Source organism: Hemitrygon akajei, chromosome 8, assembly GCF_048418815.1.
Source record: "Hemitrygon akajei chromosome 8, sHemAka1.3, whole genome shotgun sequence".
NCBI lineage: Eukaryota > Metazoa > Chordata > Chondrichthyes > Myliobatiformes > Dasyatidae > Hemitrygon > Hemitrygon akajei.
In genome coordinates, this window is record NC_133131.1 from 151,481,951 (window position 1) to 151,507,648 (window position 25,698).

A 25,698-nucleotide genomic window follows, 5' to 3' on the forward strand; every position below is an offset into this window, starting at 1 on the left:
GAAGGTAATGTCCCAATGCAGAATTGCTTTTGAGTTTTGTTTTAGTTTTGCTGGTTTAATTTTAGTTAACTGGGTAAACTTTTGAGGCAGAGTGACATCTTGTATTTGGAATCGAGGGTGTTGTATAATTAGAGATGTAGACTCTGCCATGGAAATTGTGATAACTGAAAGAAGCAACAATTGCATATTGAAGATAAAAATGGATGTAATCTGATGTCTGGCATAATTACTTTGCCATAAATGCTATGGATGGCATAATATCAACATTTGGAGAAAACTGGAGTGTCCCCATTACTGTGGCTTGCAGTAAGTGACTGAGGCAGTAATCTGATTGCATATATTTGCTGTGGATAAAACCACATTTAACTGGAAATCCAGTTGAAAACTTAGCTTTCTCCCAGAGATGTTGAAATTTATTTTAAACATCCATCACAAGTTATCCAGAAATTTTGCTCAAGCTATTGTATTACTCTGTGGCTCAATAAAACCTTGTTGCAATGTGGCATCAACATCTTCACATTCTCCCCAAATTGATCCACCACCCTGTCTGGAGTATGTATCTCCTGTTCTCTGAACCAAAATTCCATATTGGTGTTCAGTTGTTTCAAATGATCAAGATCATCTTGCAATTCTATTTTAAGAGTGGCCAGTGAAGGAAATTGTATAAACTCATGACTACTGCTCAAAAGTTTAGTTCTCCAAGGAAAGTGGTAGCAGCCTCTTTGCATGATATGAGATTGCAGTTTTTTTTCTTGTGACTGCTAGTTTAATTCAGTTTTTCAAATATCTGACAGCTAAAGTATGTTGGACTTGGCATCAACAATTTCTCCAAGCTGCTTATCACTTGGAAATGCTACAGTACTATCAAGAAAAGTGAACTGAACTTCCTTTCGAAATGTGAAGTATCAGGGATTTAATGGGATTTGCAGTGGTAGACTTTATCCATTCTCACCTCTCTGTAGTTTAGCCATTTCAGGCAGATGACCCTACTGCAGTAACTGCAGCCTCTGTGTTATGTTTAATACGCAGGGGTCAGTGGAAGTCGAGCAGAACCAGTCTCCTGCATATTTACTGATTGCCCTTGCTGTAGACAGCACTCCCAATCTGCAGTTTCTGATCTGGGGTTGGATGTTGAATAAGGCTCAGTGGGTGTCCTTGCAGGGTGTGAATGGTGATTTGTGCATGGTCAAGCAGGAGCCGAGATAACAATTGACTTGCCACACCCCTCCTCTCCCCACACATACAGACTACACTGTTTTGCTGTCTCATTTGCATCACCTAGCATATTTTCCCATGAATTTCATCCAATTAAATTACATGTATTTATTTATAAAAGCACTATTTAATTAAAACAGTAAACTTATGGTCCATTCAGAAACTCCTGTGACCCCTAGTTTCTTTTTCACTTGTGCCCCCAAGGAAATACAGGAGGCCTTATGGCCCACGTTGAGAACCACCACTTTTGCAGAGGAGCAGTGAATGCACAGACTAGATGCTCAAGTGGTTGCTTGGATATTTTAGGACAAAACATTATTCTATTATCGTCTGAAAGTCTGGAGCATCTTAGTGACCTTTAATGTAAAATTTCTACGTGCCTACATCTCATTACAAGTTCTGCGTTGATAAAACTAGCCTGCCTGTAGTTAATATGCATCAAGCCAGAATTTTGGATTACACAGCAGGAGATAGGGTATATCATTTGATTTGTCAGATTTCCATTGGTGTAATAATCGCCGATAACTTAAGTCTTTAGGTTCCTCTTGGTGTGTTTGTGGGCTGAATAGTTCTAATTCCTCAGAAATCTTTATATGGCAGGGCACATCTAAATCGGTATATTGGTTTTTGTTGTCTCATGAGTCAATGCATACAAGTCTTTCACCTGATGCTATTCATGCAGATCAATTCATTACAGCGGTGAAGTGGTACAAAGGGAAGACGATGTTAGAAACTGTAGACAATCAAGCTGAAAGGTCATAAGGTGGATTGTGAGGCCAAGAGTCCATTTTATCATGTTAGGGAGTCATTTAATGGGATTGAAGTTGTCCTTGAGCATGGTTGTACATGCTTTCAGGCTTTTATATCTGCCTGATGGAAGAGGAACGAAGACAATATCTGGAATGATTGGGGTCTTAAGAATATACTTGGCTGCTTTTGGGGGTGGGTGGAGTACAAGCTAGGGACACTGTCTCCCATCACTCCATAATGTACTGGTTAGGCACAGGAGTACATTCAGCCAGAGACTCATTCCATCGAGATGCAACACTGAGCGTCATAAGAAGTCATTCCTGCCTGTGGCCATCAAGCTTCACAACTCCTCCCTCGGAATGTCAGACACCCTGAGCCAATAGGCTGGTCCTGGACTTATTTCCACTTGGCATGATTTACTTATTATTTATGGTTTTATATTGCTATATTTCTACACTATTCTTGGTGCGACTGTAACGAAACCCAATTTCCCTCGGGATCAATAAAGTATGTCTGTCTGTGATGGTGAAGCCAGGTATATGTGGGAGGGGGATGAAGTTGAGAAGCTGGGAGCTGATAGTTGGGAAAGGTAAAGTGCTGAAGAAGGAATCTGATAGAAGTGTTCACAGTAGAAAGGAAGCGAGCAGGGAGGTAATATGCAGGTGTGGAGAAGAGGCAAGTGGGGGCAGAGTTGGGAATTGATGAATGGGGAGGGGAAATATCACTGGAAGTTGGAGAAACTGATGTTCATGCCATCAGGTTGGAAGCTACCTAGATGGTGTATGAGGTCTTGCTGCTCAACATGAGTGACCTCATAGTGACAGTCAGAGACTAGACCAACACTTTGAAATGAGATTGAGATGAAAATGATTGCTTTCCATGTGTGTCCATGGTAATTCGAAGTGCTCTTGGAATTTTTGCCTTTTGCTTCTGGATTTTGTACATTTGCTTTGTTACTGAAGCAGCTAAAATGATTCTCTTGGTTTGGCTGGTTGCTCTATTTGACAGGCAGTATTACCTAGTTAAGCCTAAAGAATCGACTTGGATAGCATTTATGGATAAAATTCCATAGCCCAGGGATAAGGGTTTGGTACAGGAAGCTCTCCAGTGTATCTGAGGTGACTTGAATCTCAATGAAAGAGGATAATATCCATGTCTTCCAGAGTCAGAAGGATGCCTGGTAATTATAACTTCAGAGCTCCTTTCCATCGAGCTCTAGTGGATCCTGGATACATCTTTGTCATCCGTGAAGGTGTTCACAAGCTGGGCTTGCCCTTAGGGGGCAGGGCAATATTTTTCTTTAGTGTCTTTTGTCAAATCACCTCAATCTTTTTGATTTAATTACCTTACTTTAAGCTCCAGTAAATATTGACATCACTTGCTCAGTCACTGTATGTGATGGAATAAGCTGAAGGGGTATTTTCTAAAATTAGATTTTATAGAGACATGCAGCACAGGCTCTTGTGTTTGGTTCTGAGCAAATGTAAGAAAATAGTGAATTGTTTTAAAGGGATCCTGAAGAGATGTACCACTAGAATCAAGTTAGAGTGAATTCACTTGTATAGAGGGATCATAAAAAAAGTGACATGGTTCTTGGAGCAAAGTAGAATGTAAATTTGAGAGAAGTGTTGAAGCTTGTTTTGATAGAGTAAATGGGAAATTTATTTCTCCCACCCTGACCTTCCAAAACCCGAGTAACTTAAAAGTAGACACGTCTGGTAATGTTTAAGAAGAATTTTTGCACAAAGTTGTCGCTTTAATCTGGAATGGGCTATTGAGAGTGGATTAAAGTTAACAACAGTACTTTGTAATATGTAGATAAAAATGCAAATGAGATTTAATTCGAATAGTCTGAAATGTGAGATGGGTCAAGTGGGCTTCTCTGTATCCCGTGATGCAAGCTGCAAGGACTTGGATGTCCTGCAGTTAGATGTACTATTGCTCTGAAGTTAGCTGTAGGAGTTTATTATAGAATTCTAATCCACTGCAGTAGACTCCTGAAGCATATTTCTGTTGGTTGAATTAAAGGTTTATTAATACTTCATTAATCCAAAGTAGGCACCATATTCTTTATTAAGATGTCTGTAGCAATCTTGTAGATCCGAAGACTGTTTCAGCTTGTATGACATTTTATATGCTGCCTGGGGCCTTCTAAAAAAGCACTGTTAGTGGCTTATGTATTTTCAAAGTTTCCAGTGGCTCTGTATCACTGCTGAAGTTGAATTTTTTCACAGTTCTGAAATCTTTTAATTTTAAATTCTGCATCTACCTATTTTCTTCCTGCAGATTAACCAGTCTACTGTTGAATCTGCTACTTGTGAGGGGTAGTATGTTTAACAGGTTGGGTGAGCACTCGTACACATGCCTGGCAAAACAAAGATAGCCCTGGCTTTCTGTTAATTGGTTTCTTATTGCAGAAGACAAAACTAATCGTCCAGTCTACATGTTTTGTTTCCTATGTTGTCTTTGCCATTAGATACCCTTCAATTATCAGCTTGTCAGTTTAATTGAGTACTGAGAAGTTGTGGTGATTTTAAAAAAAATTATCTGTGCTACTTTTGAAATAGAATGCCAGCCTACTGACTTGCTCTGTGGCCCAGATTCTGAAAACCAGTGTGCATTCCAAAATTAAGATTTTTGTCACTGTGCAGTTTGAATATTTTGTCTAAATGGTAAAATCTGCTGGAATGAGGTAAGCATGTTTGGGGTTGTTGATATGTTTTGATTCATAACTGAAGTCTAATGGAGATGCTGTAGAATGAATTTCAGCCTTTTGTTTACTGCTCTCATTGCTATATTTAAGCATATGGTGTCTTTCTTAAATTTGTCTTTTTAAGTTTGATCCTGGAAAGCTGCTTATCTCATTGTCAAGTCATAGAACTCAACATCACAGAAATATGCCGTTCGGCCCATTTAGTCTGCTGGACTATTAATATGCCTAGTTCCATTGACGTTCCCACAGACCACAACCCTCCATACTCCTTCCATGTATCTATCCAGATATCTCAATTTTAAATCAAACCCACTTTCCTTGCACCTTGTTCCATACTCTTCCCACTGAGTGAAGAAGTTCCCATAAGCATTTTACCTTTCATCCTTACTTAACCCATGGCCTCTAGTTTTAATCTCATCCAAATATAGTGGAAAAAGCCTGTTTCCATTTACCCTATCAATACCCCTCATAATATTGTATACCTCTATCAAATCTTCCTTTATTCTTTTATGCTCTGGAGAATAAGGTTTCCCAATAATTCAGGTCCTCAAGTACTGGCAGCATCCTTGTAAACTTACTCTGTACCCTTTTCAATTTTATTGATACCTTTCCTTCGGTTGGGTGAACAGAACTGCGCACAGTACTCCAAATTAGGCCTCACATAACATCCTAAATTTCAAGACTTTGCTTTTAGAAGGCCAAAAGCTTTATGACCCTACCTACCTGTGACACCATATTAAAGGAATTGGAGACCTGTACTCACAGATTGTCTTGTACTGCAGTCTTCAGTGTCCTACCTCTCACCATTTAAGACCCCACCCTGGTTTATCTCTTCTCCCCCCCCCCCCCCACCCCCCACCCGTGCAACACTTCACACTTGTCTGCATTAAATTCTATCTGCCATTTTCAACCTTTTTCCCCACACATGCCTCCAATTAGGGAGGCAACTTCTACCACTGTGGCTTCTCCAGCAAGCCAATGCCTAATCCAATTTACTACCTCATCCTGAATACCAAGTGACAGGACCTTGTCAAAGACCTTGCTAATATCTACTGCCTGGCCTTAGTTAACTTTTCTGGTAACTTCCTCAAAACTATTAAGGTTATTTGACATGACCTACCACTCACAAAGCCATGTTGATTCACTCATCAATCTGTCCATCCAAATATTTATATCTGGTCCTTCAGAATACCTTTCTTAAAAAAAACATTAGTTATCCTCCAATCTTCTGGCACCTCACCTGTGGCTAAAGATATTTAAATATCTCTGCTAGGGTCCCTGCAATTTCTATACCAGCCTCCCATAGGAACATCTTAGCCCTGGGGATTCATCCATTCTAATTTGCCTCAAAATAGTTAACATCTACACCTCTGTAATCTGTATAATGTCCATGACCTCATGGATCATGAATGGTCCCTGCTTGTAAGGAGTTGGTAAATCTTCCCTGTGATCGTGTGGGCTTCCTCCAGGTTCTCCTGTTTCCTCCCAGAGTCCAAAGATTGATGAGTTAGTAGGTTAATTGGTCATTGTAAATTATCCTGTGATTAGACTAGGGTTAAACTGGGGGTTGCTGGGTGGTGTGGCTCGTAGGGCTGGAAGGGCCTATTCCACACTGTGTCGCAAAATAAAAAAAGTTTCAGGGAAGAAGAAAATAATTTGCATGCCAGGTGTCCAACGTCGTAAGAATTATTCATAAATGTTTCACACATAATGTTTAATGTAAAATATTATAATTAAACACCATTTTAGGAAACAATTCTTGTTTAATTCCAGCTATAAGTGCCGCACACTTGCAATCGTAAATGAATTACTTATTAAAATAATAGTTGAAGTTTGCCACAGCTAATTTGTAAATTTCTAATACAATGCTGCAGTTAGGAAAATAATTATTCTAATAATTTTAAATTATTAAACATAGATGATGCCTGTTTTGTTCCTGTTAACCCAAAAGCAGCAAATACCACAACTTGTGTCCTACAGTCATATTTTCCAGTGATAAAAGTGTAGCACAAGAACTATATCTCAGTATTTGCATCTATCAGTGCAAAAGAAAATCTGATTTGCCGAACCATCCCATTTCAATGGGGTAATGAGTATTTAAAAAAATATCCTGTCCTTAGCATTTTAAAGCCTGGATTGTGTTCTACCTGCTCCTTCAATCAGAATGTGATCCTCATCTCTTTTATTCTGATGTAGTCCTACTAAAATTGGGGTCAACTCTTAATTCATCACTTTAAGATGGCTTTTTGTTTTCTACAACATAAGATGACTTCATTTGCATACCATTACATTAGAAAAGAATTTATTAAAATTTTGTGGTTTTACTTGCTAAAAGGTAAGTCCAACTAATAAATCCTGTGCTCCCTTTTTTTCTTGAATGTAATGTTACCTCCTTGTGTGGTAGTGAATCATTTGCAGGCCATTCTAGTCCATCTCCCCACTTCCACTCCATTCTGTCTCATCTTCCACTGATGGTTAAGGCCAAACACAAACTAGATGAACAGCACCATGTATTCCATCTGTATCAGCCTGATGGCATGAACATTGAATTCCAGGCAATCAGCTTCCCCTTGTCCCTACCACTCAGCTTCTGATCTACTTGTATCCTCTTGCATACACTTTCTTTCCAACACACCCCTCCAAGCCATCACCCAGATTCTTTCCCATACTATCACCAACATTTGTCCCACTGGGTCCTCTCTCCTCACTCTACTCCAGCCTACCATACCTCTTTCTTTAGCAGATTTTGTTGTTTGCACTTCTTAGTTGCCTTCCAGCCTCTCTTGTTATCTCCACTTTTCCTCCTCCCTGACTTAATCTGCTAATAAGCTCCTCCTCATCTGTATCTACTTATCACTTGGCATCTGTCACTGCAGCCCTCTGCCTCACCTGGCTATCTGCTCAGTTCAGATTAAGGGTCTTGACCTAAAATGCTGACTGCCATTTCCCTCTAAAATGTGCTGCCTGACTCGCTGAATTGCTCCAGTAGCTTGCTTTTAGTTTTTCTGTGGTGAAAAATATTCTCAGTAGTCTTTGGCCATAATGTTGCTTCAACTTCCCTATTACTCATGAGCTGAACTCAGTAGCTTAGTCAGTGGCCTTGGACAAAGTAATTGATTAAGTTGTGGATGTAATGCAATCTAAATGAAAGTGACATTATTGGAACTGGAAGAGCTAGGTATTTATAACTGAATCAATTCTGATACAACTAGTAGCTTCATAGTTGAATGAGCTAGAATTGGTGTTGGCAATAATTTTAAGTCGCTTTTCCATACAAGTTTGATCTGCTATAAATGGCTTGAGGAACCACCATTATAATTTTCAGTGAAAGTTGTCAATTTATATCTGATTTTAAACAAAATTTTGGATGTTTACATCCAGAAATTCAGTTTCATTAATTGCAGATATACTGGAATTTTAGGTAGTCAAATCTGCACTTCAAACAGAATTCAAAAAAATCCAGTGTAGTTGCAAACAGAGCCATTGAGCACAATATTGCAAAACACTGTGCAAATTATTGTTTATTTTACATGTAGCTGCTGTCATATAAATAAACCTGACTAATTGTTGCAAAAGCCTTTTATTCATATGCATGAGCAATTCATTGGCTTTTGCTGTTGCTTCAGTGAGAGGTTGGAAAATCAAAATAAAACAGCAGATGCTGGAAATCTGAAATAAACACAGAAAATGCAGATGCACTGCAAAGCTGATGCCCAGTCTGTTTGGTTTCTCCAGTATAGAGGAGACTGTACTTTCAACACTGAATGTAGAACAAATGATTGGGGAAAAAATGCAAGTGAACTGTTGCCTCAAATGGACATAAGGCAAGATTCTTCATCCCACTGTTACTGACCTGTGTGTGCTTTCTGTGCTGTCACTACAAGGCCTTGTGCAAGTTGGAAGAGCATTACCCTTCAAGGCAAGTTCTGACCTTCTGATTTTCCCAATTTCTGGTCAGTCGCTTAGAGCAGAACCGACTAGCTCTGATACCAAGTTATCCAGTTGTGATAGTGACTCAGTTTTTTTTCTATTAATGCAGCTTGACCTACTGGGTGTTTCTCAGAGACTAAGGTTATGCAATATGCTGCATTGCATTATGTCCCTCTGGTTATCCCCATAGTCAGCTGACCTCTATCCTCCACAACAAATGTGGCTTTACCTTGCACCTGGTTATTCCTCTTCATACTTACTCTCTTCATCCCCTCCCCCAATTTTCTACTCATTTTCTCTTTCCCAGCTATGAAATGTCAGTGACCTGAACTGTTGCTATTCCTCTTTCCATAAATGCTGTCTGAACTGCTGAGTGTATTGTTTTCACTGAGATGAGGGAATTCCCTGCTATTTGTGGTACAGATGTTATATTTGTCCACTTAATCTTGTCGATCAGTTGACAAATCCAGGATTACACTGCAATGTATAGATTAGATCTGTGAAAATTGTTTCTCTTCATGATTCCCTACACTGGCTGTTCCATTTGTAGCCAGTTCAGATTTTACTTTTTAAAAAAAAAGGAAACTGGATGACACAAAGGTTGCAACGTAAAGTGGTTATTGCTGATTGCTTGGGTTCAATTCTATTTGCAACTCAGCAAACAAAGTAGTTACTTTGCTTTCAGGATAGGATAGTGCAAGAACTGAACCCAAGACTTACATTCACTGAAGTTTTAAGAAAATTGGGTAATTGAATGAAATATAAGGTCCTGAAGATTCTAACCAGGGTGGATGTGAAGAAGATGAGAATCCAGTGTTGGAAGTCACTTTTTAAAAGTAAGGTGTTGTCCATTGAAGAAAGGTGACATAAAATTTAAGTAATACACAGAATTATAAAGGAGCTCAGCAGGTTGGCAGCATCTTTGGAGAGGAATAAAGAGTCATTTTTTTGGGCTGAGACCCTTCACAACTGGAAAGGAAGGAAGAAGCTGGCTAAAGGTTAGTTTAAGTTGATTGTGGGGCTGTTTACCTGAACTGGCCACCTAATTTTTTTTTATTCTGCCAGTTAGCCAAATTCAAAGTTGATTTTGTTTCTCAGACTTGTACAGTTAGAGCTCCAGGTTCTAGTATAGGGAGCAAAAGGAAGTATATTTAACTTACGAAAAATGTTTGAATCCAGAAATACTCATGCAGATATTCACTAAGAACCTGCAAAATGTAAGTTGCATTGTTAGCATCATGTTCTCAATTCCAAACACGAGATTCTGCAGATGCTGGAAATCCAAAGCAACACACAAACAGCGGTGGAGGAACTCGGGTCAGGCAGCATATATGGAAAAGAATAAACATTCAGCATTTCAGGCCAAGACCCTTCTTCAGGACTGAGAAGGAAGGGGAAAGATGCCAGAATAAAAAGGTCAGGGAGGGGTAACGAGCTAGCTGGAAGGTAACAGGTGAAACCAGGTGGGTTGGAAAGGTCAAAGGCTAGAAAAAGAATATGGGGATGTATGAAAAATGGGTAGCTTGGGTGGTTAATGATTGGGTTGAGTTCTCTGATCTTGGCAGTTTACTTGCAAACATTTTATTACCATATGAGGAGACAGCAGTGCACTGTTAATTGTGTCCTGTGAATGCTAGGCCATTATATACAGTTGCAAGAAAAAGTCTATGGCTACATTCACACTAGACCGGATAATTTTGAAAACGTCGGTTTTGCGTAAAAACGATAGGTGTCCAAACTATGCATTTTAAAAAAAAAAATCTCTGTCCACATCGAAACGGATATTTCAGTGAATCTCCTCCTACTGGGCATGCGCAGGACACATCTACCGAAAACGAGCGACATGTTTGGTGTCAAATCTTGCTGTGAAAGATGGTGCGTGTTTGTTGTGTTACAGACTAGAAAATCTTAAACAACGGGCAGCTGTTGGCTCTCGCAGGAGGATTTAAAAATTAAAAAAAACAAATACTGAAGCATATGGAGCTCATGGACTGTATGACCCAGCTGACGACCAACTTTGAAAAACTGACTAACTCTGTTGCATTAATAAAGCCCCTTGTTAAATGTGTAAAACATGTCTGCATCAGTATTATCTTGTATTTCCATACAATGTTACACTAGGCTGTTACACATCTATTGTCAGACAAGTACTTGCATAAATAGGTAAACCACCTTCATATGAGCAAGAACAGAAAACAGGGCAAAGTGAGTATACTTATTTATTCAGTAAGTTATGGGTCAAAGTATTTGGTGAGTACATTTCTAATTCTTCTGGCTTCAGTCTTGTTGCCATCTGTTCTGAAATTGTTCAGTTGTGTTCAAGAAAACAATGAAATGGCGCGCTGCCGTCTGACAACATTTTCAGATTTCTCCGGTTACCCCATCCACACTGATCTGCCCAAGCGGCATTTTCAGAAATACACACCCTGGAAAATGTTTCTGAAAAGCTCTGGTTTCGGGGGACGAAAACGCCGTTTTAGTGTGGACGGAGGGTAAAAACAAAGAAAAAAGTCTTTGGTTACGGATTTATCTGGTGTAGTCTGGACGTAGCCTATGAATCCTTTGCAATTACATGGTTTTCTACATTAATTACTCTTCAAATGTAGTCTGATCTTCATGTAAGTCACAGTAATGGACAAACACAATCTCCCTAAACTAATAACACGCACACGCACACACATACACACCCCACCCCCTCTCTCTCTAGGTTAATACCTTCTACGAGAGCGATTTGCAGTTAGGTTCTAATCAATAAGGTCAGATTGAAGGTGTGAGTTGTAGAGGTGCCCTTCCCTAACCTTTTTTTAAAAAAAGGGCACAGTCAGATTACCGACAGACTGCTCCTAAGAAAGGTCTGCTTATGGGCATCATTCCTTGATCAAAGCAACTTTTAGAAGAATTGTAGAGGTTACAAAAGGCTACAAAGGCATTTCTAAAGACCTTAAGTGTTCATCAGTCCACATTAACAGAAATTGTCTACAATTGGAGGAAACTCAGTACTGAATTGAATTGACTTTATTCCTCATATATGAAGGATGTAAGTAATAAAAATCTTTGCATTACATCTGTCTAAATGTGCGATTTATAGTATTTTATAATAAATAGCGTGTACAACAGGACAGTCAATATAACATAGAAATAGAGTTGTTGGTGTAAATTAAGCAATCTAATGGCTGGGCAGAAGAAGCTATCCCAGAGCCTGTTGGTCCTGGTTTTTATGCTGCGGTACAGTCTCCCAGATGGTAGCAGCTGGATCAGTTTGTGGTTGGGGTGACTTGGGTCCCCAATGCGCCTTCAGGCCCTTTTTGCACACCTGTCTTTGTAAGTGGCCTGAATAGTGGGAAGTTCACATCTACAGATGCGCTGGGCTGGCTGCACCACCCTCTGCAGGGTTCTGAGATTGAGGGAAGTACAGTTCCCATACCAGGCAGTGATGCAGCTGGTCAGGATGCTCTCAATTGTGCCTGTGTGGAAAGATCTTGCTTCTTTAACCAAGCTGCTTTAACTTTCTGAGGTGAAAGAGGCGCTGTTGTGCCTTTTTCACCACACAGCTGGTATGTACAGACCATGTGAGATCCTTGGTGATGTTTATGCCGAGGACATTTAACTCTCAACTACTACCCTTCAGAAAAGCACTGTTCTTCATTATCTCACTTAATGCCATGATTTTGTTTGAGCAGGGAATATTGGGAACTCAGCAAACACAAATTAATGTGAATATTTTGTTTCTAAATATGATACTTGTCCACACAACCTGGACAGATTTCAGATGAAGATGGATAAGAGCACAAGACATTGGAGCAGAATTAGTGCATTTGGCTATTAGCAAGTAAGAAAGAGAGTGAGTGGTAGTGTGCAGGGATACGGCCTCTCACTATTGATAGAGAAAAAGATCTGTTGTCAGAACTAGCTGATGTATAATATCAGTCATTCAAATTGTTCAACTTTGAACCAGAAAGATTATTGGGCATTTACCTTCATTATTTATGACAAAAGCTGAGCCTAACAATTTCCCCTCACTAGCATTTGAGTGTGTACCAAAACTGTCTTGCTAACTTGTTCGGGCTACAAACATCCTGCTAGTTGCAGAATTTAACCTTTCAGCAATGTCTCAAGGGCCTGCACTACCACTGGGGTTTATCCTACAGTCAGAAAGTGGTATAAAGTCGGCCCTCCTTATCCGCGGGGGAATTGGCTCCGAGACCCCCCGCGGATACCAAACAACGTGGATGCTCAAGTCCCTTATTTAACCTGGCTCAGTGCAGTGTTCTTTAGGACCCAGTGGAACCCCAGCCCTTTTTTGACCTGTCTCAGTACCGTGGACATTATGAGCCAGCAGTGCAGCTCTGAATCTGCAGTGTTTCTGTTCATGAAAATAATCACGATTGAAAATAAGGTGGAAGTAATAAAGCGATCGGAAAGAGGTGAAACGCCATTGGTCATTGGAAAAGCGTTAGGCTACAGTCGATCAATGATCGGAACAATTTTAATGGAGCATGTGAAAGGCCCTGCCCCGATGAAAGCTACAGTTATTACTAAGCAACGCAGTGGTTTAATTATTGAAATATGTATGTTTCTTAAGTGTTTTATATGCATAGGAAGGTAAAATATGTACGAAATACTAAGAAAAACATTTGACTGCCGCTAAATAATACTGGATGTACCTGTTCCGACTTAAAGACGGACTCAGGAATGGAACTCATTCATAACCCGGGGACCACCTGTACTTTTAAGTCATTTCTAGATTACTTATAATACCTAATGCAATGTAAATGCTATGTAAATAGTTGTTATACTGTATTGTTTAGAAAATAATGACAAGAAAAAATAGTCTGTACATGCTCAAACGAGTGCTGGAGAGAGAACTTCCGGGTTTTCCTGATCCGCAGTTGGTTGAATCCGCATATGCGGAATCCGCGGATAAGGAGGGCTGACTGTCTTTTTTTTTGAAGAATAATGACATAATATCCAAATTGTAGACATGAGATCCAGTCAAATAGTCAAACTTGTTGGTTACCACTAGTGTTTCAGCAGAACTGTTCATTTTTTTATCCCTTTGTTTTCAAGTACGTGCACATCTAGTTAAATTTGCCTTATCTCCCTGCTTCATTAATTGATATCCTCCATATGTGACTACTTTGATCTTGCATATAATTGAAGTGGTAGTGAATGTCATGTTGGTTATCTCACTGCAAACCAACATGGGGAAGTCTGAAAGGACATGACATCTACAGCATCTGATTGGAACCAGTATAGTGGTGGTGTTGTGGGCAAGGTTGGGAAAGGAGGGTTAAATTTGATTTCTACCTGTTGAAAATGTATTTGTTAGCAGTGGCTATATGTACCCCATCTTGAAATGAACTCTGACTCTTGGGATAAAGATAAATTTTAGGTTTTGGCCATGTCAACATTGTAAATAAGGAAGATTGCAAATGTGTAGCAGTTCAAAACCAGACATCCTTTTGTTGATTTAAAAATAATAACCAGAGAATTGCATTCTGTAGCTCTTAACTCTGTGTCTTGGCATTTCCTTCGCTGAGAGTAACTATTATCAGTCTTGCTTAATAAGTGTAAAACAGCACTGCAGCCAAAAAGAAAATGGTACCAACCTGATCTAGCAACAAGATGTAACGATGCAGAATCAGCATGTTCTGTGCAAGATTGTAATCCCACAATGTATTTTGGATGAAATGTTTGCAGAGGTGTCAAGGCTGCTGTTGATCAGTTGGATGCTGAGAGGAAGTCCATCATAGTCATGTTCCAGGACATTTAAGGCACACTTAGCACACTTTGTTTTCATTTTGCTGGATCCACCTAAGCCTCTGAGCTATCTTAGCAAATTTGGTGCACATGCTGTCAGCAAAGGGCAGCACATTGGGTAGAGTAACACTTTAGGCCCTGTTGTGTACTTACTTCCCTCCAAGTCACTTTAATTGAAAGGTTTTGGTGCTTTTGTACACTATACAGTGGATTCTGGTTAATAGGGACACATTGCGATCCATATATTTTGGCCCAATTGGGTGCCTCACAATTACCCATTTTGGCTGCCTTAATTAGCCAAAGTTTCATGGAAATAGTTAAAGGTTTTAAAGATGAATTGCCATTTAACTGTACAACACATTATGTATTTTTTGAAATAAAGCACAAATTATAACATTACCAATATTACTGTTGTCTGTCATATCCGATGGCAGTAAATCTGTGATGGAGATTTTAAAGTGCCCTGGGGCACTTGAGTCTCTTGATCTCAGAAGTCTGGATCCAGAGGATAAGTAGGCATCACAACTGGTGTCCTCTTTGTTTGTAGTGGATGACATGGCTTTTTCTGTACCTCGTCATGCCCTTCATTCGACATTTAGTGTTGCAGAACCACCACCTTTGTCGTTGGATCTCTGTCAATCTCATCTGCCCAGTCTGCTGGAGTGGTCTTTGCATGCTAGGACTGGCAGGTCCCCGTCTTACTGGGGTATGAAACCTGCCAGCTGCCCTCACCTGGTTTAGCCCACTTGTCAAAGTGGTGCACCAGGATGTGGCTGCTGTCACATGTAAGCATCTATTTGAGGGCACAGGTGAGAACTGAAGGTCCATTGGGGGAGAAACACGATTATTGATAACCTTCACATTCTTCATAGTTTGTAACTTGTTGAAGTAGTGAAATCATTTAATTTTCACTCCTGTCTGTTTCTGGCATTTCCAAGTCTGAATACTTGAAAATGTAGTGAGTTAAAGTTGATTGTCCTGCTTATTTCTCCCCAGCTATCAGCGACAAAAATGGCTGCTTTTTGAAAACAAATTCACGCAACTGGTGCTATTTAAACTGTATTCACTCTAAGCACTGTGCAGTGTCCAACAGCCACATGACATGCACCTGACAGTAGTTAGAAAACGTTTCACATTTCCCCTGTCCCAATTAAGTGGCATATTGTCCCAAATAAAAGGGAGTCCTGGCTATTTTCTCAGTTTTTTGTTTTAGTCCCAAATAATTGCCTCAATTTTCATCGATAGCCCAAATAACCATAATTCAATGTATTCATTCAAATGGAATTTCTCCAGTGTATATCTTGTTCCCTAACAAGTACAGAACAATCTGTCCTATTATTGACTGGCTTGTATTTATTGATCAGCAGTACGATCAGCTGATAACAGTGACCTGCTTATGCACTAGAAGTATTTTGAAGTCCAGGTACATCTTAGTCAAATTCCAAAATCTTATAATGTTTGTAGGTTATGTGACTACACTGATAACTGGTTAGTTGTAATTTGCAACTAAGTTCAGAAGGTGTTTTTGGAGTTGGGCAATGAATGTTTGATGGTTTTGAAAATTGCTTTCATGAATGGTTTAAAAAAAAATCTACCCTTGGTCTATTAGATTGTTAATTTTGTAAGTTGTTCAGCAGTTACTTTCCCTGAATTTAATCAGCTTGTATTCTTGTATAGATTAGAAATGCCAAAGATCCTCAGCTGCTTTTGGCATCATACTCAATTCATTTGCACATGCTGCTTTAGCTCATAATGTGTGGCTTTTTATACAATTTTTCATGTATTCCACATGAGGATGACTGACTTGACACTAAAACTTTGTAGAACCATAGAACATTACAGCACAGAAACAGACCTTTTGGCCCTTCTTGGCTGTGCCAAACCATTTTTCTGCCTAACCTGCTGACCTGCACCTAGCCCATATCCCTCCATACACCTCTCAACCATGTACCTGTCCAAGTTTTTCTTAAATGTTAGAAGTGAGCCCTCATTTATCACTTCATCTGGCAGCTCATTCCACACTCCCACCACCCTCTGTGTGAAGAAGCCTCCACTAATGTTCCCTTTAAACTTTTCCCCCTTCACCCTTTAACCCATGTTCTCTGGGTTTTCTTTCTCCCCTAACCTTAGTGGATAAAGCCTGCTTGCCATCACTCTATCTATACCCATCATAATTTTGAATACCTCTGCCAAGTCTCCCCTCATTCTTCTACGCTCCAGGGAATAAAGTCCTAACCTATTCAACCTTTCTCTGTAACTCAGTTTCTCAAGTCCCAGCAACATCCTTGTAAACCTTCTGCACTTTTTCAACCTTTATTAATATCCTTCCTGTAATTCGGTGACCAGAACTGCACACAATACTCCAAATTTGGCCTCAACAATGCCTTATACAACCTCACCATAACACTCCAGCTCTTATACTCAGTACTTTGATTTATAAAGGCCAATGTACCAAAAGCTCTCTTAACTACCCCATCTACCTGTGTCACCACTTTTAGAGAATTTTGTATCTGTATTTCTAGATCCCTCTGTTCTACTGCACTCCTCAGTGCCCTACCATTTACTTTGTGTGTTCTACCTTGGTTTGTCCTTCCAAAGTGCAGTATCTCACACTTGTCCCTCTGCAAGCTTTGAAAACCTTCCTCACGGTCCACTACACTGCCAATCTTTGTATCATCAGCAAATTTGCTGATCCAATTTACTACATTATCATCCAGATCATTGATATAGATGACAAATAACAATGGACCCAGCACTGATCCCTGTGGCACACCACTAGTCACAGTCCTCCACTCAGAGAAGCAATCCTCCACTACCACTCTCTGACTTCTCCCATTGAGCCAATGTCTTATCCAATTTACTACCTCACCATGTATACCTAATGACTAAATCTTCCTAACTAACCTCCCATGCGGGACCTTGTCAAAGGCCTTACTGAAGTCCATGTAGACAACATCCACAGCCTTCCCTTCATCTACTTTCCTGGTAACCTCCTTGTAACTCTAATAGATTTGTTAAACATGACCTACCACACACACAAAGCCATGCTGACTTTTTCTAATAAGTCCCTGTCTATCCAAATACTTGTAGATCCTCCAACTGCTCCTCCAATTCTCGCTGACTATTGGGTGGTCTATAATACGACCCCATTAATGTGGTCATACCTTTCCTGTTTCTCAGCTCCACCCATATGGCCTCAGTAGACAAGCCCTCTAATCTGTCCTGCCTGAGCACTGCTATAACATTTTCCCTGACTAGCAATGCCAACCTCCCACCCTTCATCCCTCTGCCTCTATCACGTCTGAAACATTGGAACCCCGGGACATTAAGTTGCCAACCCTGCCCCTCCTGTAGCCAAGTTTCACTAATGGCTACAATGTTATAATTCCACGTGTCAATCCACGCTCTCAGCTCGTCAGCCTTCCCCACAATACTCCTCGCATTAAAATAGACACACCTCAGAAGATTATTACCACCACACACAACCCTTCTGTTTGTGACTTTGCATGAAACGATAGCATTTATTTTCACCCCCGCTGCACTATCTACCCTGGCACTCCCATCCGCCTGCAAATCTAGTTTAAACCCCCTCCCCCCCAATAGCACTAATAAACCTCCCTGCAAGGATATTGGTCCCCCTGTAGTTCAGGTGTAACCAGTCTTTCTTGTACAGGTCCCACCTGCCCCAGGGACCTGAAATTTCAGAAACCCTGCCCCATACACCAGTTCCTCAGCCACGAGTTCATCCTCCAGAATATCCTATTTTTACCCTTACTGGCACAGGTAACTATCATGAGATTACCACCCTCGAGGACCTGCTTTTTAACTTCCTACCAAGCTCTCTATACTCACTCCAGGACCTCCTCACTCTTTCTTCCTATGTCAGTGGTACCGATGTGTACCATGACATCTGGCTGATCACTCTCCCATTTCAGAATGCTGTGCATGCGATCAGAGACATCCCTGACCCTGGCACCCAAGAGGCAACAAACCATCTGGGAGTCTCTGTCACAACCACAGAATCCCCTGTCTGTACCTCTAACTATCGAGTCCCCTATCAGTACCGCTCTCCCCTTCTCTTCCCCCCCCCCCCCCGCACTGCAGAATTAGACTCAGTGCCTGAGATTTGGCTTCCGCGGCTTGTCCCGAGTAGGTCATCCCCCCCAACGGTACCCAAATCAGTATACTTGTTGTTGAGGGGAATGACCACAGAGGAGCCCTGGTCTGCCTGCCATTTTCCCTTCCCTCGCCTGATGGTAACGCAATTACCTGTGCGTTGTTCCTTTTGCATAACTGCCTCCCTGTAGCCACAATCGATAAACTCATTCTCCCGAATGATCTGGAGGTCATCCAGTTCCCTAACGCAGTTTGTTAGGAGCTGCAGCTGGATGCACTTCTTGCAGGTGTCGTCATCAGGGACACCCGGGGGGGGGGAGTCTCCCTGACTTCTCACATCCTGCAAGAGGAGCATTCCAGCATCCTGTATTTGCGAGTTTTTAAATTATATTACTGGTATTACTAATATACATGCAGTCTTTGGGTTATGCAGATGTTCAGTCCCTGAGAACTGTCTGTAAGCCAATTTTTCCCTCGGGGAGAAATACACGTTCCCTTCAGTTACCTACATTGTGTTGGTCAAAATATGCTGATTTCATCTGATGTTCACCCTAACATTACCTGTAAGTAAGCAAATGGAATCTGTACTGAATCCACTGAGTACTGAGCACCACAATACATTATAATTCTCAAATTTATTTTAAAAATGTGTGGCATAGTTTTCACAGTTGGAAGGGAACATAACCTTTCAAAATCAATTTATTGTCATTGACGTATACCATGAAATTTGTTTTGCGGCACCAGTACAGTCCATTGGATAAAATATACTATAAATTACAGCAAGAAATCTATCTAAGAATTAAGTTGTGCAATAATAGTGAATGAAGTAGCATTCATGGGTTCATTCTTTTCAGAAATCTGGCAGTGGGGATGGAATTGTACCTGAAATATTCTCGTCTTCAGGTTCCTGCACTGCCTCTGGTCGTAAGAGGGCATGTCCTGGGTAGTGGATCCTCAAGTACTGCAAAGGGTGGAGTAGAGGAGAATATTTTCATGTTTAAAATGACTGAAGAGTTTTTATATCACTGAATATTAATTTTATACTCTGATATTAAAACTATTCATAGAGGATTTGGCGAATGAACACACTGAATTCTTCTGTTGTGAGCAGCGCTTCATAGTTCTATAATTCAACCAGGGTACCTGCAGGATTTGTGAAAGTTTTAAATATAGCACCAAACATTTGCATCATTTCTATTTGAACAATTTATAAGAGGAACCTGTTTACAAACCCTAAATTGTTGCAACACAGTTACTTACACCTCCAGCTTTTAGTAGAATTAATGAAATTAGATGAAATCAGCATATTTTGACCAACACAATGTAGGTAACTGAAGAGTTCTGATTACTGTACAAAATATATGAAGACTGCTATAGTAGTTTGCAGCAGGTAATAGCTTATTGCTACATGATTTACCATTGTCTCCATTAATTTTGAATACTTTATATAATTTATTGGCAAGTTAAAATAATCCACTGCTCACCTAGTTCACTATAACCCTTTACCTTCAGGATTTTTCTGTTCTCCAGTCTTAATACCAGCAGCTTTATGTCACTGCTAATGTTCTATAGAATGCACTTGCTGTTTTATAGAAATGAAAACAAAATGGGATTTATTATTGCTTTGAATGGACTTGTAAACTTGAGAGAATTGCTCAATTGATGTTTTAAATTGCAGATTCTTTGACAAGCAAAATTCTCTCTACGGAGCCAGAAAGCAGACGGCTCATGACTTCTGACCAGGACACTAAAGTTGTGGCTGAACCGCAGGTGCAGCAAGTCCAAGAGGTTGTTGACAGTACCCCACTGGTAAGTTGCATGTGTTGGGAATTATCTTACATAAATCATTTGGATCTGTTTTTGTTGGATCAGTTAAAATTTTTGAGCTTGTGAAAACAGCATTAGCTAAAATCAGCTATGGTTTTGTCCTTTAAGTTGACTGTATGAATGTTATGAAAATGATATAATGACTAATAGCACATCAATATCTCAGATGCATTGGGGGAGATAAAGTGAAGCTTGCACCATTATCAGAACACTGTCCTTGGGCATCAAAGATCCAACCTGGCACTCCTCTGCAGCTTTGTGGGAGGTATCTATCTGATTATTATGAGCTGAGGCCTTGAATTTTCTCTGCCATTAGAGTTGCACTTGATAAACTGGCCAAATATCTATCCTTTACATAATACAAATATTAAAACATCTTTGAATGTTAGTTGCGGGAGCTAATTGATTGCTTTGTTTCTCTAAATTATAAAAGTAATCATGATTCAAAACACAGCTCTAATGCACTAAGGGTAACCTGATAAGACTTGCCAAAATAAAGTTCAAAATTTAGGAAAAAAATCTGAAGCTTGTTTTGCATGAGGCCTTAAACCTGAATTTTATTCTAGCTATGATGATGCAATACTTTATAGAAGGCTGTTACTAACTGGCCAAGTTTTTTTTAATTGAATTTACATTCCGATTGTAAATATTTACAAATCTTTTCAGGTGAGCATTCAGATTTTTTTTCCCCAAATGTATTCTTTTACCTGAAACATCAAACTGGAGCTCTTTCTGTTTCCCATCCTCCCTGCAATGAAGTTTCAAACATCAGAATGAAGACAAGTTTGAAGTGGGAAGTATTGAGGTGAAGGACGACTTTTATTTCCTCTGCCAATACCGTTGAATAGTTTGGAACCCTACTTTATACTAATATATAAAGTATTAGTGCAAAATTACATATTGGGCATGGACAAAGGGAGGTATTTTTATTGTACCTACAACTTAATTTGTATGGAAGCATTCTTGTGCTTTAAAGTAAGTCTTTGAAAATTGCTGAGAATGGAGATGAGGTAGTTAGCTGTGCACTTGGCATTGAACTAGAAGCCCTTTGTGAGACTCTGTTCCCTTGTTGCTTGAATATTGAAGTGTCCTTAAAATCATAGAAACATAGAAAACCTACAGCACAATACAGGCCTTTCGGCCCATAAAGTTAAGCCGAACATGTCCCTACCTGAGAAATTACAAGGCTTACCTATAGCCCTCTATTTTAATAAGCTTCATGTACCTATCCAAAACTCTCTTAAAAGACCCTATCGTATCAGCCTCCACCACCATTGCTAGCAGTCCATTCCACACACTCACCACACTCTGAGTAAAAAAAACTTACCCCTGACATCACCTCTGTACCTACTCTCCAGCACCTTGAACCTGTGTCCTCTTGTGGCAACCATTTCAGCCCTGGGGAAAAAGCCTCTGACTATCCACACGATCAATGCCTCTCATCATTTTATACACCTCTATCACATCACCTCTCATCCTCCGTCGCTCCAAGGAGAAAAAGCCGAGTTCACTCAATCTATTCTTATAAGGCATGCTCCCCAATCCAGGCAGCATCCTTGTAAATCTCCCGTGCACCCTTTCTACGGCTTCCATATCCTTCCTGTAGTGAGGTGACCAGAACTGAGCACAGCATTCCAAGTGGGGTCTGAACAGTGTTCTATATAGCTGCAACAATACTTCTCAGCTCCTAAATTCATTTCCACGGTTTATGAAGACCAATATACCGTACGCCTTCTTAACCTGCGCAGCTGCTTTGAGCATCCTATGGACTTGGACCCCAAGATCCCTCTGATCCTCCACACTGCCAAGAATCTTACCATTAATACTATATTCTGCCATCATATTTGACCTACCAAAATGAACCACTTCACACTTATCTGGGTTGAACTCCATCTGCCACTTCTCAGCCCAGTTTTGCATCCTATCAATGTCCCGCTGTAACCTCTAGTAGCCCTCCACACTATCCACAACACCTCCAACCTTAGTGTCATCAGCAAACTTGCTAACCCATCCCTCCACTTCCTCATCCAGGTCATTTATAAAAACCACGAAGGGTCCCAGAACAGATCCCTGAGGCACTCCACTGGTGACCAACCTCCATGCAGAATATGACCCCTCTACAACCACTCTTTGCCTTATGTGGGCAACTAGTTCTCAATCTACAAAGCAATGTCCCCTTGGATCCCATGCCTCCTTACTTTCTCAATAAGCCCTGCATGGGATACCTTATCAAATGCCTTGCTGAAATCCATATACACTACATCTTATGATCTTCCTTAATCAATAAGTTTAGTCACATCCTGAAAAAAACTAAATCAGGCTCGTAAGGCATGACCTGCCCTTGACAAAGCCATGCTGACTATTCCTAATCATATTATACCTCTGAAAATGTTCATAAATCCTGCCTCTCAGGATCTTCTCCATCAACTTACCACTGAAGTAAGACTCACTGGTCTAAAATTTCCTGGTCTATCTCTACTCCCTTTCTTGAATAAAGGAACAACATTCGCAACCCTCCAATCCTCTGGAACATCTCCCGTCCCTATTGATGATGCAAAGATCATCACCAGAGGCTCAGCAATCTCCATCCTTGGCTCCTACAGTAGCTTGGGGTACATCTCATCCGTGCCCGGTGACTTATCCAACTTGATGCTTTCCAAAAGCTTCAGCACATCCTCTTTCTTAATACCTACATGCTCAAGCTTTTCAATCTTCTGCAAGGAGTCATCACTATAATCACCAAGATCCTTTTCCATTGTGAATACTGAAGTAAAGTATTCATTAAGTATCTCTGCTATTTCCTCCGGTTTCATGCACACTTTCCCATTGTCACATTTGATAGGTCCTATTCTTTCATGTCTTATCCTCTTGCTTTTCATATACTTGTAGAATGCCTTGGGGCTTTCCTTAATCCTGCCCACCAAGGCCTTCTTATGGCTCCTTCTGACTCTCCTAATTTCCTCCTTAAGCTCCTTCCTGTCAGCCTTATAATCTTCTAGATCTCTAACGTTACCTAGCTCTCTGAACCTTTAGTAAGCTTTTTTTCTTGACCAGATTTATTACAGCCTTTGTACACCGCAGTTCCTGCACCCTGCCATAACTTCCCTGTCAAATTGTAACGTACCTTTGCAGAACTTCACACAAATATTCCCTGAACATTTGCCACATTTCTTCCGTACTTTTCATTGAGAACATCTGTTTCCAATTTAAGCTTCCAATTGAACCTGCCTGAACAGGTGGGATATTTAGCATAAACATCCATGGAAAAATTTGTAGTACAGTGCCTCAACTCTTTCAATACTATATTCAAATGTGAGATCTGGATGTTTTTGGCTGCCCTTGAACTTTCACAGAGCTGAATTAAAATTATAATAAAGGTTTAATTGATGCTTTATTTCTTAGAATTGCATTGAATTTATTGATCATATTTTAATATTACTGGAGTAACCATTTGCTTATCTAGATGGAGAAATGCATGGATTCTTGTTCCTTGTAGGTTAAATTTTAACTTTTGCCAATATGTTTGATTTTATGATCTCGGGCAGAAAGAAAATGAAAGCAGACACTACTTCCCAAGATAAAGCTGTATTTCTAACAGTTGTCTCCCAATGGTCATAGTGAATTAATGGTTATTTAAATCTGGTGTCCAAGTGTTGGTTAATTTCATCCTGCTTTTGATATTTGAAATCTTAAATCGTGTGGATTTACTTCTACAGTACTGTGCAAAAGTCTTTGGCACGTGTTGAAGAAATCTGCAATGTGAAGATGACTTCAAAAATGAAATGTTTCTAAATATCAAAAAAGACCATAAAGAGCAGTAAACAGTTTTTAAAAAAAATTCTAAAATTAATATTTGGTGTAATCACATTTTGCCCTTTAAAACTGCATCAAACCTCTTGGGTACACTGTCATCTAGTTCAATTTTTAAAAAAAAAATTAGCTGGTAGGCTGCTGCAAGCATCTTGGAGAACTTGCCACAGTTCTTCTCCAGACTTTGGCTGTTTGCTTGCTTCCAGAAAACTTTGATTTTGAAATCAAGGTTCTGTGGAGGCCATGCTATCTGTTGCAGAACTCCCTGTTCTTGTCGCTGAAGATTCTTTGACCATGACCTTGTGTTTGGGACTGATCGGGTGCCTCCCCGATGGCATTAGTGATGAATAAGAAACTGCTTGTAACTCTCAGCATTGAGGATTGCGTTAATTCTGACCAGACCACCAACTCCATTTGCTGAAATGCAGCCCAAAACCTGCAGGGAACCTCACTGTTGGCTGTAGATGCTCGTCATCTAAAGCTCTCCAGTTCTTCTATGGGCAAACTGCTTCACGTTTGAGACGTAATTCAAATTTTTACTCGTCATTACAAAGCATATATTGCCATTGTTCAGTACCCCAATACTTGTGCTTTTGTACGTAGGTGAGTCTCTTGGCATTACACTTCAGGAGGAATAGCTTTTTCTGGTGGCAACTCTTAATATGAAAGACTTCTTCTGACAAGACCTCTCCAGGCTAGAGAGGGGTGTACTTGGGTTCCAGTGGTTTGAGTTCAGAGCTGGTAGTAGTGCTGGACTTCTGATTCAGAGGAGTCGTCAGTTTGATGCATCTCTTGTCTGCTGCACTCAGTTTCCACTATATTTCTGGTCCTCGACCTTCTTCAGAAGTGCGTGAACAACGCATCTTGAGACCTCTGTCCACCACAAAATTTCTACTTGAGAGAGACCTGCAATGGATGTTACGGCCTTCACAGAGTTCTGATTTCAACATCAAAGCTGTCTGGGATTACTTGGAACAACTTGCTATCTGATTTTCTTATCAAACTGCATGACCGTGTACATAAGAGAATTGATGCCGTTTTACAGGCAAAGGGTGATTACACCAGATATTGATTTAGTTTTTCTTCTGTTTACTGCTCTTTAGGGTAGTTTTTGATATTTAGAAATATTTCATTAATTTTGAAAGCATCTACACCTTGCAAATTTTTTTACATGCGCCTAAGACTTTTGCACAATACTTAGAAGTAAATTCACATGATTTAAGACTAAATATCAGCAAGCCTTGTGTCTTGTTGCTATACTCTTGTCATAGTGTCAGAATTGATGATTTGAAGATTAAATTGTCACATCTGCCACACCCTCACATTTAGTTTAGTTGTCCATAAGACATGGGAGCGAAATTAGGCCATCCGGCCCATCGAGTCTTTTCTAATCCTTTTTTTCTCTCTTCCTCAACCCCAGTTCCCGGCCTTATCCCCGTAACCTCTGATGCCATCTCCAATCAAGAACCTATCAGTCTGTCTTAAATACACCCAATGACCTGGCCTCCCAGCTGCATGTGGCAACAAATTGCACAAATTCACCATCCTGGGGCTGTGCCCTCTTGTCCTCAACTCCC

General features: G+C 40.2%; 1 protein-coding gene across 2 annotated transcripts in view; it reads left to right on the forward strand.

The window, feature by feature from the left end:
- larp4b (La ribonucleoprotein 4B) overlaps positions 1 to 25,698 on the forward strand; it is a 93,291-nt gene that overhangs the window by 9,053 nt on the left and 58,540 nt on the right. For both annotated transcript variants that reach the window (XM_073054848.1, XM_073054849.1), the window contains exon 2: positions 20,163 to 20,293. In XM_073054848.1, the coding sequence (XP_072910949.1) occupies positions 20,213 to 20,293 (81 nt within the window). In that variant the 5' untranslated portion in view covers positions 20,163 to 20,212. The remainder of the gene's footprint in view (positions 1 to 20,162; positions 20,294 to 25,698) is intronic.